The 16,751-nt window shown below is 40.5% G+C and overlaps 1 protein-coding gene across 38 annotated transcripts in view; it reads right to left on the reverse strand.

Moving 5' to 3' along the window:
- The window catches only part of Pard3 (par-3 family cell polarity regulator), a 689,221-nt gene that overhangs the window by 578,745 nt on the left and 93,725 nt on the right, over positions 1-16,751 (reverse strand). For all 38 annotated transcript variants that reach the window (XM_074056357.1, XM_074056355.1, XM_074056356.1 and 35 more), the window contains exon 2: positions 43-144. In XM_074056357.1, the coding sequence (XP_073912458.1) occupies positions 43-144 (102 nt within the window). The remainder of the gene's footprint in view (positions 1-42; positions 145-16,751) is intronic.

A 16,751-nucleotide genomic window follows, 5' to 3' on the forward strand; every position in this document is an offset into this window, starting at 1 on the left:
CACAACTGCCTTGAGAGCAGCTTCCCCTGGACTGGAACTCACTCTGTCTTTATCATCGGCTACATCACAGAGGATGTCATCCAGGTCTAGTATTCCTCCATCTCCATGCTCCAGGCGGTGCACCTGTATCCAGTAGTTTGGATCCTAGACAAAAGATGAGACATATTAAATATAACAATTTAGCATTGCCAAAATGGAGTTCAACAATTTAAACTGCGATAACTTCCTGCCCACAAAAAGGAATCGACTATATCAACAATACTTTAACTGATTAGAAATTCAGGCCGTTCCCTGCACTTAGTTGAGTCAATTTCTCCTTTTCATTTAAGAGAGAGTCACTCACATATACTCTGTCCCTTGGCTCAGATGCTGATATACTGTTATGATAGGATTACAGGAATCAACAAAACTCACTGCCTAATTCTGATTTCTCCAAAGTAGATTGGCATCCAGTATATGAATTACCTAACAATCCCTCAGTGCAATCTACCAAAATACTCAATAAGCAAGCAGCACATATCACGCATCTGAAAAAAACTCATATTTGCTAAACTGCAAAGAAGGAGGTTGCACAACCTGGTGCTCCAAGTGCTCCTTACAAACAGGTCCAAAGACAGTGACAGCAGAGGCTGTTGACAAAACCACAGGTGAACAGAGCAGGCTCACAATCACTTGTGTGGTAGGAGCCTATTTTTATAAAGGCAAAATCACACATGTATGCTATGTGCCTATTAAAATATCTTTAAAAAACATGCCAAAATGTGCAATGATTATTGCTGGGAAGTGAGACTGGACAGAAAAGAGGAAAAGGACATCATTTAAAATTTTATACACTTCTGTATAGTATATAAAACCATTAAAGCCTATGTTCAAATTATTTGAAAAGAAAACAGCTGTCTTTGAATGTCCGCAGTCACTCTCCTTTATCTACACCAATTAAATACAGTAACTTGTATGTTGTGTGATTGCTACTGCTTTTCCTGCTATCACAAAGTTTCATTAACAGTCCATTTTTCCAATCTAAGAAGGGATGTTTAGTTCACATTTTTCTTGAAGAATAAGTGGAAAGAAGATGAAAGATGGATGACGGTTAAAATACAAACTCCTCCCAAATCTGTAGACTAAGACCTTCCCTCCAGGGATGGTGTCAGGGACTCCACATTCTTCAGAGGCTCTCCAAATGAATGTCACACAAAAGCATGCCTGAGAACCACTAAAATGGAACACTTCCCATTTTAAAAAATGCAGAATTACTAATCCTTGTCACTTTTTAACCAGCAGAGCAAGCAGCCCCAACTTTAACATTCAAAGTTATTAAACATTATAATAAAAAAGTATTATGAGGGCTGATAGAGTGGCTCAAGTGGTAAAATGCCTACCCAGCAAGCATGAGGCCCTGAGTTCAAACCCCAGGGCCATCCCCCCCCCCAAAAAAAAAAGTACTATGCCGATAACCTGAAGGTTATCTATGTAGCTCTCTATAAAGGGACTCATTCATCCAGAACGCCAAGAACAAGTTTGTAACACACACACACAGAGGCATATCTTCATTTGTGAGGCTTATCTGACTACTCATGAATTCCTGATTTCAACGGTACCCAAGGAGTCTTTAGAAACCAACGGCTGTCTGTGCTTCAGAATTTGTCATTTCTAGGTTTGTTGAGCAGCCAAAGAACAAAGTCCCAGAACAAACTATACTCCTAGTTCCTTGTCTTCCTGACCAAATGGTATTAACTGTCCAAGAGAAACCAAAAGTAACCAATGGCCTGGGGTAAACAAGGAAAGAGAGTCCCTCATCCATCTTTCCCTAACCACCTGCCCCACCACTACCACCACCAAGCAAGCTCCAGCATCAACTAATCAGCTTAAATAGCAACTTCCATTTTTAAATATGGAGTTAATTATATACACGCAAGCAGGCTGACCTCCAAATTGTGCTTATGAAAAATTCTTTTTTCCTCCCTTTGGAGTGAGGGTGAGTACTGAGTTTGAACTCAGGGTCTTATGCTTGCTAGGCAGGCTATCTGCCACTTGAACCATGCCCATAGCCCTTTTTTTCTTTAGTTATTGTTCACTAACTAATAGTGTCTCCTGTTTCTACCTGGGTGAGACTACACAGTGATCCTCCTATTTACACCTCCTGCATAGCTGGAACCATAGGTACACACCACTCCTGGCTTATTTGTTGAGATGGGGGTCTTATAACTTTTTGCCCAGGGGGGCCTCAAACTGCAATCCTCCCAATCTCCACCCCTCAAGCACTTGGGATTATAGATGTGCATCACCACACCTGGCCAGGAAAACTATTATTTAAGCTTTTCTCTCTCTCTCTCTCTCTCTCTCTCTCTCTCTCTCTCTCTCTCTCTCTCTCTCTCTCTCTCTCCCTCCCTCCCCACCAACGTGGGATTATCATCTGCAGGTTTTATACATTGCAGCCATCCCTTCCAAGTAAGTCACACCAAAAGATTTCTCAACCACCTAACTTCGTCCTTCAGAACTTGCTGTGTTCCAGTCTTTCCCCCATCAACACCATTTCACAGCCACATTAGAACCACACAAACTCCAGTCCCCCAATGTGCCAGCCCCTCAATGCCCAAGTCCTCCCACATCTTCCAGGCTAGCCCTGTCCACCCCACAGGTACTCTTGAGAATCCCTTTCTCCGTGAGTTTTTCCTGTAGACAGTCAGTCTACAAGTCTATCTCCAGCCCACCATTACTAATCCTCCTAAAACAGTATGCAAAGTGGCAAACAGATGTTAAGTTTCAGTCTTTCAAAGCTGTTAATGCTTTTCACATGCTAAATGTCATTACAAAACTTCTGCTGACCACTCTTGCTCCTCTGGTTACTATACCAATTCTCTGATCCTCTTGAGAACAAACTTTTAGCAGAATTATCTACCCTTACTGCTTCAGATTCATCTCCTCCCTAACCCCATCCTACCCAGTCTTGCTCCACAGCACACTCCCCACAATGTTCATCCAGTCACCTCAGCCTCCACATTGCTGAGTGCAATGGCACTTGTCTATCAGACAAGCAGCGTGATTCCAGTGATGACCCCTCCTAAAACACCCCACAAGCGTGGTCTATAATCCTCAGCTAGCTGATCATGGCTTTTCTAAATTTGGAACTTAGTTGTTGACTCTGCCTCTGGAGAGGACCTGATTCAACAATCAGCTCTGTCATGTGGTCATGACAATGTCATGCCAAGATATGGATCAAGCCACTCATTAAATCCCACTCCATGCTTATGTGCTGAGTGGAAGTGACTTTTTGAAAAGAGGGAAAGAGGAGGAAATCACTGGTAATCCCAACAGAGCACACTACATTAAAAAATCAGATTTGAGTAGGTCATATAAAAATTACCTTCTCCCATCAGAGTCTAAAAACCATGATAGTTATTTTTGCCATTGAAAAAACTATTACTCCCCAGAACAGTAGTCTCTCAGGCAGTTTTAACTGGTGGCTTTCATTAACATAATTCTTTCAATAAACAGAAGCCTTGCAATATTCTCAAGGGATTAACAAGTGTCCCACGGCGGGGGGTCAGGCGGGGGGGGGGGGGGGGGGGGGGGGAGTTGGAGCATACTTCTACTTTGTGAAACTTGCACTTAAAAAGTTGACTAGTAGTAACAGAAATAATTGCTGCCCTGTCTATAGAAAATTAGAAATGTAACTGAAAACAAGAGCTGTGATATGCTACTGCCAAAAACCTCCCACTAATTCCATAATAACTATAGTGGGTTAAAAAAAATAAATGTAATATAACATTGGATCTTTTTTTAAAGGATCAAGGTATTTCATATATGATATGTTTGTTTAAAAATAACCAAAGATGTATACAAAAATAATAAAATTAGGTATGGTGGCATATATCTGTAGTCCCAGCTACTCAGGAGAGTGAGACAGAAGGATAACTTGAACCCATGGCCAGTTTGGGTAACTAATCAAGATCCTGTCTCTTAAGAACTAAAAATATTTTTAAGTAAATACAATAATAATTTTACCTGTGACAACCAAAAATACATCATGCATGAGCAATAACAAAGTTTACCCAGCAAGTGGAAAGCTGGTGGAGTGGCTCAAGTAGTAGAACATCGGCCTAGCAAGTGGAAGCCCTAAGTTCAAGCCCCAGTACTGAAAAAAAAAAAAAAACAAAAACAAAATCTCTTAGGAGATAAATGTCCTATCCAGGCACATCAGACCAAGTTCTAAATCAACAGCAGGCATCTGCATACCAAACCATTCAAAGAATCGCTGCTTCGAATCCAGGTTAGAACAAGGCGGGGACCTGACCCTGAGGAGCAGAAGGGAAGGGATATTTCTCACTGAACTAGAATGTAACCATCAGTAACTTCACAAGACACAAGCTGCAAAGAATGCTGAGGCCCTCTCTGTTCCAGAAATGGCAAGAGAAGACAGTGTTGGCAAAGTCCTAATTAAAAACTGGCTTGGAACCCACCTTCCAGAAACTTCTCATGTTCTATACCAGGCACCATTCACATTCTGCAGCAAGTTAATGAGCTCTGTGAGCTGTGACAGTCCCTGCATATTTTGCGCCTGTGTTTGTGCATGTCTGCAGAAGAACATCTGCAACTAGAAACTACACTCTCCTTTTATAAGAACCATGCAATAGGCAATATCCTGACAATTTTTCAAAATCTCCATGTGAACATGAGACTAGAGAAACATCACTGAAAATCCACCTAGACCAAAAAGTTGAATATTTACTATATGAAAAGCACAGAATGAAGGCAAAGCAACAATCACTGCCTATTGTCAGAAATAAAAAGTTACCACTCAGTAAAAAAATAAAAGAAATAAAAAGTTATCAGGTATGGGAGAAAATCTTTGCTAGCTATACATCAGACAAGGGACTGATAACCAGAATATACAGGGAGCTCAAAAACTAATGAACTCCCTCAAAACCAATGAAACAATAAAGAAGAGGGCAACTGAACTAAACTGAACTTTTACAAAGGAAGAAGTTCAAATGACCAAAAAGCACATGGCTGTAAAGGAAATGCAAATCAAAACCACACTAAGATTCCACCTCACTCCTGTTAGAATGGCTACCATCAAGAACACCACCACCAACAACAAATGTTGGTGAGGATGCAGGGAAAAAGGAACCCTCATACACTGCTGGTGGGAATGTAAGCTAGTACAACCACTATGGAAAACAATATGGAGGCTTTTTAAAATACTAAACCTAGATCTACCATATGATCCAGCAATACCACTCCTAAGACTCAGGTTACTACAAAGGCACCTGCAAGCCCACGTTTATTGCAGCACAATTTACAATAGCCCAGCTATGGAAACAGTCAAGATGCCCCACTACCAACGCATGGATTAAGAAAATGTACACAATGGAATTCTTTGTTGAGCCACAAAGAAGAATTAAGTTTTGTCATGCACAGGAAAATGGATGGAACTGGAGAACATCATCTTAAGCAAAGTTAGTCAGGCTCAGAAGGCCAAAAATCACATGTTCTCTCTCATATGCATATTATAGACCCAAAACAAATGCAGTAATGTTATTGGACATGGGTCACACACTAAGGGGAGACCGCACTTGGGAGGAATAGGGAAAGGGAAGGAAACCTAAAACTTGAATGTGGTTAATGTGCTCACTGTAGAGGAGCGAATATAGTAATCTTAAACTGGTAGAGGCCACTATGGAGAGGGGACCTGGAAGTAGCTAAGAGGTCTGGTAGAGATGAACCAATGTGGGTTGTAATGTACAAGTGCATGGAAGCAACGCTAGGAATCTCTCTGCATAGCTATCTTTAGCTCAACCTAGCAAAAACGCTATGTCTCTCATATTCTCTTATGTTTTCTCTTCAACAAAATCAGAGAACAAGAGGGCTGAACAGGTTCTGCTGGGAGGGATGGGGGAGGAAGGGAGGAGGGGAGAAGGGGAAGAGGGGAGGAGGGGAAGAGGCCAAAACAATGTATACACATGTAAGTAAATGTAAAAATGATAAAATAAAATGTAAAAAAATAAAAATATTTTAATAAAAAAAGAGATCACAATATAAAAAATAAATAAAATAAAAGTTACCAGATAAACAAGTCAGCTGGGGATGGTAACATTCACCTGTAATCCTGCACTCAGGATGATAAGGCAGGAGGATCTTGAATTCAACACAAGCCTTGGCTACATAGTTTGACTGTACCTCAAAAGTTAATTAAAATAAGTAAGTAATTCAAAGAGGGTAGAACATGTGTGAGTTTAAAAAAACAACCAACTCACCAATGCTTTGTAAGGACAGAGATGGGAGAGATCCACTAGGATCTTAGGAAAGGCTCTTGAGAGAGGGGAACGTGGGAGCATCTGAGAATATGAGCAGCATGGAATGGCCAAGCTTATTAGAAAACTGGACACAAAAACTAGCTAAAAGACAACAGTGAAGAGTGACACCACCATCACATCAAACAGACCAAGTTTAGTTTCATTTCCTCCTATCAGTCCACTGGAGCTTGTTTCTCAAGCCATGACCCCACAAAGACGAAGCTGCTGGAAAACCCAGCACAGCACAGTTTTTGAACACTGGAAACAGATGACCAGGAGGTGACATCCTTAGCCAATCTGAGAAGGGATGCCTGAGGGTGGCTGTGAGGAAAACCAGGGAGCAGTATGACTCCCCTGAAGAGTCCCTAAGAACTAGAACTTGGAGAACCAACCCCATCAGAACACAGGAAAGAAAATGGGAGAAGAAACTGGATTGACTCAAAGTCCTATAAACGCAGCTTAGCCCCCAGCCACACTGCATGGTGGCTGCTGCCCCTCCCCTAACAGCAGTTCCCTCCCCTGACAGCTTACTGGAAGGGCAGACAGGTCAGAACTGGGAAGCAAGGTAGAACAAGTGTAGAGGCACCATGCTGAGGACAGAAGAATGAAGGCAGATGTGCTATGCCCTGAGAAACCCTGCTTCCACTTGTCCCAGACTGCTGGCAGCTGGACTTGTCACACAGCAAGAAGTGGGATGGTCTTTCCTGGGCCTCTGACCATCCCAAGAGTGAAAAACAGGGAATCTGACCCAGTCCCCGCTGTGAGGCTCACAGTGTTGAGCCTTCAACTGAACTCAGTGCTCTCAGTTATGTAAGTACACCTTAATCAGAGATAATTACCCAGACACAAACTTCTGAGGAAGGTCCCAGTATGGAAAAGAACCTAAACAAACACACACATACAACCTGGAAGGACCAGAGACTATACGAGAAGGTGCTGTTATAAAGCCATCCATAGAAACAGTTACTAGAATGAAGAGATAGCCTACACAATTGGAGAAAATCTTTGCCAGCTATACATCTGATAAGGAATTAATAATGAGAATATACAAGGAGCTCAAAAAGCTAAACTTTAAAAGAACCAAAATCCCAAACAATAAATGAGCAAAAAAAAAAAAAAAAACTGAACAATTCTCAAAAGAAGAAGTACAACTGGTCAACAAATACATGAAGAAACATTCAATTAACATCCCCAGCCAGAGGAAATGCAAATCAAAAGTCATCTCACCCCAGTCAGAATGGCTATCATCAAAAATTCAAACAACAAATGCTGAGGAGGATGCAGGGGAAAAGGAAGCCTCACACACTGTTGGTGGGAATGCAAATTAGTGTGACAACTATGGGAAGCAGTAGGAAGGTTTCTCACAAAAACTAAAAGTAGAACTACCATATGACCCAACAAGGCCACTCTTGGACATATATTCGAAGAAACGTAAGTCAGGATATAATAGAGACATCTGCACACCATATTTATTACAGCACTACTCACAACAGCCAAAGTTTTAGAATCAGCCTAGATACCCTTCAACCAATGAATGGATAAAGGAAATGTGATATATGTACATATTATATTATATTAATGAAATTATGATATCTGCAGGAAAATGGATGGAGTTTGAGATCATGTTAAATGAAAGTAAGCCAGGTTCAGAAAGACACAAGTTGCATGTTCTCCCTCTCATGTGCAGAAACACACACATATATATACATACATATACACAAAAACATGACTGCAACCAAGGGACTATTTGGGGAGAGAATGAGCGAGGGAGAAAGGGAGACAGGGAAAGAGGATGATGGGGATGAAGAAAGAATGCCAAGAGGTTGTGTCTATTTATGAAGGTGGCACAAGGCAACAAACTAAAAGCTATTAAAAACAATAGGGGAGAAGGGATGGGGAAAAGAGAGAGCAATAGAGGGGGTTAATCTGACCAATGTGCAACATATATATATGCATATGTGAAATACCATGGTGAAGCCATTTTGTACAATTAATATACACTAATAAAAATGCATGTAAAAAAGAGTCATCCTTTGAGCCAGGCGCCAGGACATATGCCTGTAATCCCAGCTACTCAAGAGATGAACATCAGGAGGATCATGGTTCATGTTCAGCATAGGCAAAATGTTAATGAGACCCCAATTTCAACAAAGAAGCCAGACGTGGTGGTGTATGTCTTTAATCCAGCTCCCAGCTACATGGAAGGAATAGATAAGAGGATGGCAGTCCAAGACGAACCCTGGGCAAAAAACATGAGACCCTATCTGGAAAATAACTAAAGCAAAAATAATGACTTAAGAGGTAGAGTGCCTCCCTAGCAAGTTTGAGGTTCTTAAGAAGAAGCAGAAGAAGAAGAAAAAAGCCATCTTTGAAATCTTAAGAGGATCCTGATGATGGAGCATCCACTTGCAGAGAGCGATGAGAAGGGAGGGAAGAAAGGAAGAAACATTCGGAGAGAGGATTTTTCTTTGAAGAGAAAAAAAATTTTTTTGAAAATTAAAAATGAAAACCTAAACAGGAGACTTAAGAGGAGTTGAAAATATCTCCCCCAAAACAAAAAAGACAAAACACAAAAAAAGATTATAATAAAAGATCAATCAAGTGAGTCAAGCAGCTTAGTAACAGGAGTTCTAGAGAAAGAAAACTGGGAAAACAGAAAAACAACAATAAAAACAAAAAAATACCACCCCAGAGTGGCATGTGTTTTTCATGTTGAAAACCCCACAGAAAACCCAACACACTCACGATGGGTCACGGTTAGATATAAGTGATGAGGACATGCCAAGGGAACCCAAAATGGAGGCTCCTTGACTCAGTGCCTGCATGCTGACCGCCCTATTCTCCCTCTCCCTCTGCTTGTTCACGTGCTGCAAGTCAAACTTTTCTTGGTCTAGGCTTCTGGCTCCACTTCCTGGTAAAACACCTATGAAACATAAGAGAAACCGGGTGTGACCAACAGGGAAGGCACCTGGTGAGAGAGCAATGAGAGAAGGACCACCTAAAGCCGACCTGGCCCTGGAGAGTATGCTTATCACTGTCCCTCTCATAACACATACACCAAAGCACAAAAGACAGACTTCTTTCAAAATAAAAATAGGGGGAGCCAAGGTGGCAGATTAACAAGCAGCACTTTCAGCTTCTCATGGCTGGGAATGTAAAGCCACTGAAGCAAGTTCACTGAAAAGTCCATGCAGTGGGATTTGAGCAGAGGCCGGGAACAGAGTGGAGCTCACTTTCCATCTCTAACTAGGGATTCCAGTCACCAACTGAAGAATGTCAGCAGACTGAGAATACACATGTGAGATGTATGCAGGGACTAGACCTCAGAAAACCACAATCATGGGCAGTAGGGGGCCTTGCATACAGAACAGCTTGTATCCTGCCCTCTGATGGGCTTCACAGAGGTCACTGGAGATCCACAGGAACAATAGGGACTGTCAGCCCCACCCTAGAGGTACAGGGAGCAAAGCTGTCCAGAGCACACTCCCCACCCAGTGCTTCCTCATACTAACTCGTGAGCAGGGAAACTAAACAGAAAGCCATTCCAACCAGCTCCAGACTAACCACTCCCACTGACCAACCAGAGAACAACTCGGAAAAAAGAAAGGGGTAAAGATCCAGCTGCCACACAGGCCAAAAAGGCACAGAAAGAAGTAGCAAATACCCCCACACACACCGCCTTCAGAATCACCCCAGTGGAGACAATAATTTCTTTAAAAAATAAATAAGTAATTGCTGATTGGCTCATTGTTGTATGTATATATACACACACACAAACTTTTTTCTTTTTGTTACTCTTTTTCCCCTCTTCTAATAAAATTATTCTCTCTCCCTCTCCCTGTCTCTTTTTCTGTGTGTGTATATGTAATGATGGCATTTACTTTCCAACTTTCTCCTTTTTTCACTTTTTGAATATTCTAATTTTCTTCTACTTTCCATTTCTCTCTCTCCCACTCTTCCACTGCTGGGGTTTGAATTCAGGGACCAACACTTGTCAGGCAGGTGTTCTACTATGTGAGCCATACTTTCAGCCCTTTTTGATTTTACTCATTTTTTAGATAAGGTCTCACATTTTTGCCCAAGTCTGGCCTCAAACCAGAATCCTCCACATCTCTACCTCCAAAGTAGTTGAGCACCATCCCACCTAGCTCCACTTTTTTTAGTCATCTTTTAAAACTTTTTGGCTTATATTATTTCCTGCTACTGTTCTTATTAGAGTTGTAGATGTCATAGTTGGTACTTGTTTTTTGCTGCATTTCTGTATCTGGTTCACTGCTACTTGTTGCTGTAACTGTTCATGTGTTTCTGTGTTTCTCCCTTTCTTCAGTGTGCTGGGGATAAGCGTGACACCTCAAGTATGTTGTACAGATGATTTGCTGCTGATCGCTACTCCCAACCCAGCTAAGAGTCAGCACCAGTTTCTCCACACACAACTGACCCCTACTCAAACTACAGTGAATATTTTTACTCAAAGAATAAGGGAGATAAAAATCAGGACCCAAATAGACACAACTTGGGTGCACAAGCATGCCAAAGACTCACTCATGGACATCCACCTACAGCAACATCAGAGGGAAACCACAAAATGACTGTGGACACTGCACCTGTGCAGAGCAGCAGCATAGGCTGCTCTCATACCCTTCAGATGATACACGCTGACAAGACTAGAAGAGTAATTACCAAGGGCATACTCCATGTACTCTGCTGTCAGTAGCACCTCTGTGTTACTAGAAGCACCCAACTCTTGTAAGACCTACAGAGAAGGAAAAGCCCTTCCCCACCTGGCACTGACACAGTACATACTACATCAAAATATACTAATCCACACCAAAGAAGTAACAGGGAAGCTCATACCACAAAATCCATTTGGAAATATATTCAACAATTCACAACAACCCAATATCCCAGGACACATTGTCAAAAGGAGGCTATTCCTTAAAAAGGCTTTCACATAAAAATGGAAGAGATATCCATCCCAACAGATGTGTAAATCTCAACACAGAAATACAAGAAATATAAGAAAGAAAATACAACATGACTCCTCTAAAAGTGCATAATTCTCTAGCAACTGATCCCAAAAGTATGAAGGAAATGAAATTCTGGATAAAGAACTTGAAGTGAATTTTAAAAAGATCAATGAATCCCAAGAAAATACAGAAAAACAACTGAACAAATTAAGGAAGAAAATACAGAGTATGAATGAAAAGTTCAACAAAGAAAGAGATTTAAAAAAAAAAAACAGAAATTGTGCATAGAAAAAACTCAACAAGTCAAATTTTTAAAAATTCAGTGGAAAGCTTTCCCAATGGACTACATCAAGCAGAAGAGAATTTCAGGGCTTGAAAATAAGATTGATGAATTAGAACATTTACAGGGGTCGGAGGGTAAGGGAGGGAGCAGGGGTAAAGGGGGAGAAATGACTCAAACATTGTATGCATATATGAATAAAAGAAAAAAATTCACAAAAAAAATAAAGTAAAATAAAATAAAACAATAACAACAACAACAAAAAAGAATTAGAACATTTAGACAGTAATAAAGAAAATTAAAAGAAATTACGAATAGAACATGCAAGACCTCTGGGACACAATTTAAAAATCAAACTTACATACATTTAGTATAGAGGAAGGCACCAATGTATAGACTAAAGGCTAGAAAAGTTATTCAACTAACAGTCAATTTCTCAATAGAAGCCCTAAATATCAGGATATCTTGGAATGATGTATTTCAAGTCTTGGGGGGAAAAAAACCTGTCAACCTAGATTACTAGATCCAGCAAAGTTATTCTCCAGATTCAAAGGAGAAATAAAGAACTTTCATGATAAGCACAAACTAAAGGAATCCTACACATAGAAGAAGAAGATAAACACACCATGAAAGCACAGGAAAGAATAAATCCCACCAAAAGAGTAGAAGAGCAAAAGAGAATTAGAAAAACCTTAAACATAAAAAAAGTGACAAAATGATAGGAATTAGTATGTCTTTCCATTATACCCCAGAATTCAAATGGTCTTAATTCTCCAATTAAAAGTCATAGAGTGACTGACTGGATTAAACAACAAAATGCAACTGTTTGCTCTCTGCAAAAAAACACAGCTCACTGGCTAAGACATGCATGGACTGAAAGTGAAAGGATGGAAAATGGTATTTCAAGCAAATGAAATCTCAAATCAAGCAGGAGTAGCTGTACACATATCTTACAAAGTAGATGTCTAGTCAAAAGTGGATGAATCAAAGAAAGTCAACACATATTGGTAAAGGAAACAGTACATTAAGACGTAACAATTTAAATACATATGCACCAAACACTGGTGCACCCAATTTCATAAAACAAAGTCTACTAAACATAAAAGGATAGATTGATCCAGATACAATAATACTGGGGAACTTCAATACCACATGCTCACCAGTAGATAGATCATCCAGAACAACAACAACAACAACAAAAATCAGCAAAGAGGGCTGGTGGAGTGGCTCAAGCAGTACAGCGTCTGCCTAGCAAGTGTGAGGCCCTGAGTTCAAACTCCAGCACCACCAAAAAAAAAAAAAAAAGAAAAATAATCAGCCAAGAAATTTCAGAGTTAAATTATACTATAGATAAAATGGACTTAATACACATCTACAGGATCTTCCACACCATGTCCAACAGTCCTTAAAATGTGAAGGTAGAAAAAAATATATATTTTTAGAAATTCAATGTCTCCAAAAACATTACCCTCTCCATACCTTTTTCTGGAAAGTTTTAGGAGATGTATTGCAACAAAATACAGAATAAAGCATGATTGAGAATACTATGGCATATGAAAACAGTACCTAACACAGAAGACAACTCCCAGGACAATGGGAGTCTGGTGAAGCTGACCTGAAATGACAAAACATACACAGGATGTCAGCTGTAAGGCAGGTGTAGAAAGTGATCGGTCTAGACTGAAGCAGGCCAGAAGCACCACGTGAGATGTCTCCTAGAACATGTGACAGAGCATTGAATGTAACCAAGCATACCAGGATGCTACTATGACAACTGGCAGAGCCAGGGTTGAATTATTTGAGTTATAAGACCAACCAAAAGAAAAAGTAATGTTCATTTCAGGGAAAACACAAAATTTGTGAAACAAAAAATATTCATGTTATCATATATATTTCAGCTTTAAGTAGCTTTTAATAATCCAACATAATGTGAATATTGTATACATAATCAAAATCATAACTACATTTGGAGGAAAGCAGTCTAGTAACTGTGTATGTTGCATGTGTTGTGTGTGTGTGTGTGTGTGTGTGTGTGTGTGTGTGTGAGAGAGAGAGAGAGAGAGAGAAGGAGAGGGATAGAAACAGAGGCAGAGACATGGACATAGACATACACACAAGACAGAGATCCAAGAAGTGGCTTTCTGGAAGGAAGTAGAGGCAAACACACACAGGGTAGTGAAACAGGTACGACTTCTGTTTCAAGTCAACAGATGATGATAAACTAACAAATCAAAAAGAAACAATGCAAACAATTGATACAGAAATATGGTGGTAGATATCAAAAGAATAGGCTGGAAAAGGCCACTTCTTAAAGAGAAAATCATTTTTTCTCATGACCACCCCATACCTATTACAGACATAATGCTGACAAACACAAGACAAAACGGAAATTCACTTAAATAATCCTCACAGCACACAGTGTAACCCTTAGCATCATCCACCAATCCTATTAGCTGTAATTATCTTGTCAAGACAAATGAAGTCTTTAGAAATTCAAACAAACAGAAAACATTTCATTTTTGAAAGTCAACACAAACAAAAAAATTCTGCAATAATCCCATTTCAAGGCAGACATGATCTACACAGTCCCACTTCAAAATCACCTGTCTTCTAGCATAAACTCATTTTAGAACTCATTTTCAGTTTTCTTACAGTAACACTATTAAATAGTAAACACATTTTATTTTCAATAAATGTACAAGATACAGATGGTCAGGTGCCACAGCTGATAACCAACAACAAAATAACAACTTGCATCACCAGGAGTGATGACTACCTGCACTCCTGGCTCCCAGTTCTCTACCCTAAGCCACACCCAGACCCAGTGCCTCACCACCCCACAGAACACAGAGCAACCACAAACCTGCTGCATCCACAGAAGAGCAGATGCCCTCACTCAACCCATCAATCAAAAAGGAAAAAGGCAACAGGAAACCAAAGGTGAAGTAAAAGCTCAAATACATAACTTTCTGGCATCCTCATCTATTGGAACGAATACAGACCCTCTCACAGGTCACATGGTATATCCCAGGAGCAGGAGACATGGAGCTGATATTGACCCCTTGCTTTCACGTAACTTACATAAGGACACAGAGATCCCTTTCGACATGGAAACCCCTGGATCCCCCCACCCCCCCGCCGTTCCCCATTCCCTACAAATGGAGGGAAGGGCACAGGTCACGGAGCAGGCTTGGGACAGAGCCAAGACAAAAACAAGGCTGCACTTTCAAAGTGCATTCATGTGTGTTATGCAATGGGGAGGAAGGTTTGTGCTCCCTATCTTCAGATGTGAAAACTGAGACCCAGAGAGCACAATGCGGATGAGAGGTCAAATCAGTGAATATCTCTTAATAAAAAGGTTTGAGTTGTCAAAAACACATCGTTTGAAAACCACTCACTTAAATACTCTATGACGTGTTGTGATCTCACCCATGATTTCAGCAGCAGAACCCACAGTAGGACACCAGAGCTGTGTGGTCATCACCTGATCAGAAAACTCATCAGAAAAGCCTAGTGTCTACTGAACCAAACTGTCCTGTGGTGGGGTACAGCAATTTACTTTTTTTTTTTGGAAGTGGTACTGGGATTTGGACTCAGAACCTCACACTTGCTAACCACTTAAGCCACACCCCCAGCCCTTGTTTTGCTGTAGCTATTTTGTGGATAGGTTCTCATGCTTTTCCTCAGGGCCAGCCTTGGACTCTGATCCTCCTACCTATGCATCATGCCTACCTGGGATTACAGAATTAAACCATCACACCCAGATTCCATGTTGAGATGGGGATTCACTAACTTTTTGCTGCAATCCTCCAAATCTCTGCCTCCCAAATAACTGGGGATATATGCAGGAATTTAAATTTTTGTTTTTGAAATTTCTTTGCATTTTTTAAATTTATTTTTTGATCCTGCTTGGTCAAAATTATGTGCAATAAATCCACAAATAAGGTAGACCTACTGTATAAATTTGTCTCTTGTGATAAGCATATAGACGAATTTCACGCCAGATACCACCTCCCTTGGAGTTTTGTTTCCACCCTAAACTTCACGCAGAGCATTTCAAAATCCACATGGTTAGACCAGAGCCCTCCTGACACTCCAGCTTCAAACTTCTGCTCCTCAGCACACAACACCTTGGAAGCTGTCTAAACCCTCCAAGGAGCTTCTTATAAAAGTCTGACAGGAAATTGTTATACAATGAATAAAAGGACACCCACACAGAAATAACTTACATCTGAACAATGTTTTCTATCGAGTTCTATTTCACTTCAAGTGCCAAGCTTAGGTCCCTTATCTTCCCTCTAAAGCCACCTTCCTGCCTTCTTCATTCCTACTGGGAGCCACAGGAACCTCTCTCATTCCACATAATTGGGCCAGAACCTCCGACTGGGGAAATACAGGGGATAGAGAACAAGGCAAAAGGCACCAAAGGGAGACAATCAGACAAATACAGAATGTGAGGGTTTGATACCACAAGTAGACTAAGCTTTAAAAATAAAGAAGTCCACTTCATCTGCCAGCTAAATGCAATAAATGCAATGTAGGATCCTGCAGTGGATCCTGTTTAGAGACTAAAAAAAAAAAGTGAAAAAAGACAACTGAAGAAATTTCTCATGTTCACTAACAGAATCCTATAACTGGTAAAATTCCTGAATGTGAGCACTGTACTGTGGATATATAAAAGACTGTTCTTGTTTGGAGAGAATGTATGCTTAAGTGTGTAGGTATCCTAACACCTAGTTCAATCCAATGGCTCATCACAAAGAAGCAGTTTGCTCCACTGTCTAAGGTGTGTCTATGTATTTGTATGAATAGGAAGAACACATCTGTTTTTATAAAATGTTAACAATTAGTGAATCAAGGTAAAGGGCTTATGTTGGTTCATTTTACTAATCTGAAGATTCAATTTCTTCAAAAGAAAATGTTAAAAGTCTGTAATGTTAAACTAACAAGAGACAGGTGTCACAGCACTCATCTGTAATCCCAGCACTTAGGAAGCTGAGGCAAGAGGACAGGACGCTCAAGACCAACCTGGATCGTGAGACCCTGTCTCAAAAAAATAAAAACACCGCAAGAGGACTGTTTTAGATCAAACAGAGTGAGGAGGCACGACCAAATTCGAAGTGTGATTCTTGACTGCATCCTTGCTGGGTTTAAAAACTAAAGTCAAACTGGGGGTGTGGCTCGGTGGTAGCACATTATCCAGCAGGC

This window comes from Castor canadensis, chromosome 15 (genome assembly GCF_047511655.1).
Source record: "Castor canadensis chromosome 15, mCasCan1.hap1v2, whole genome shotgun sequence".
Taxonomy (NCBI): Eukaryota; Metazoa; Chordata; class Mammalia; order Rodentia; family Castoridae; genus Castor; species Castor canadensis.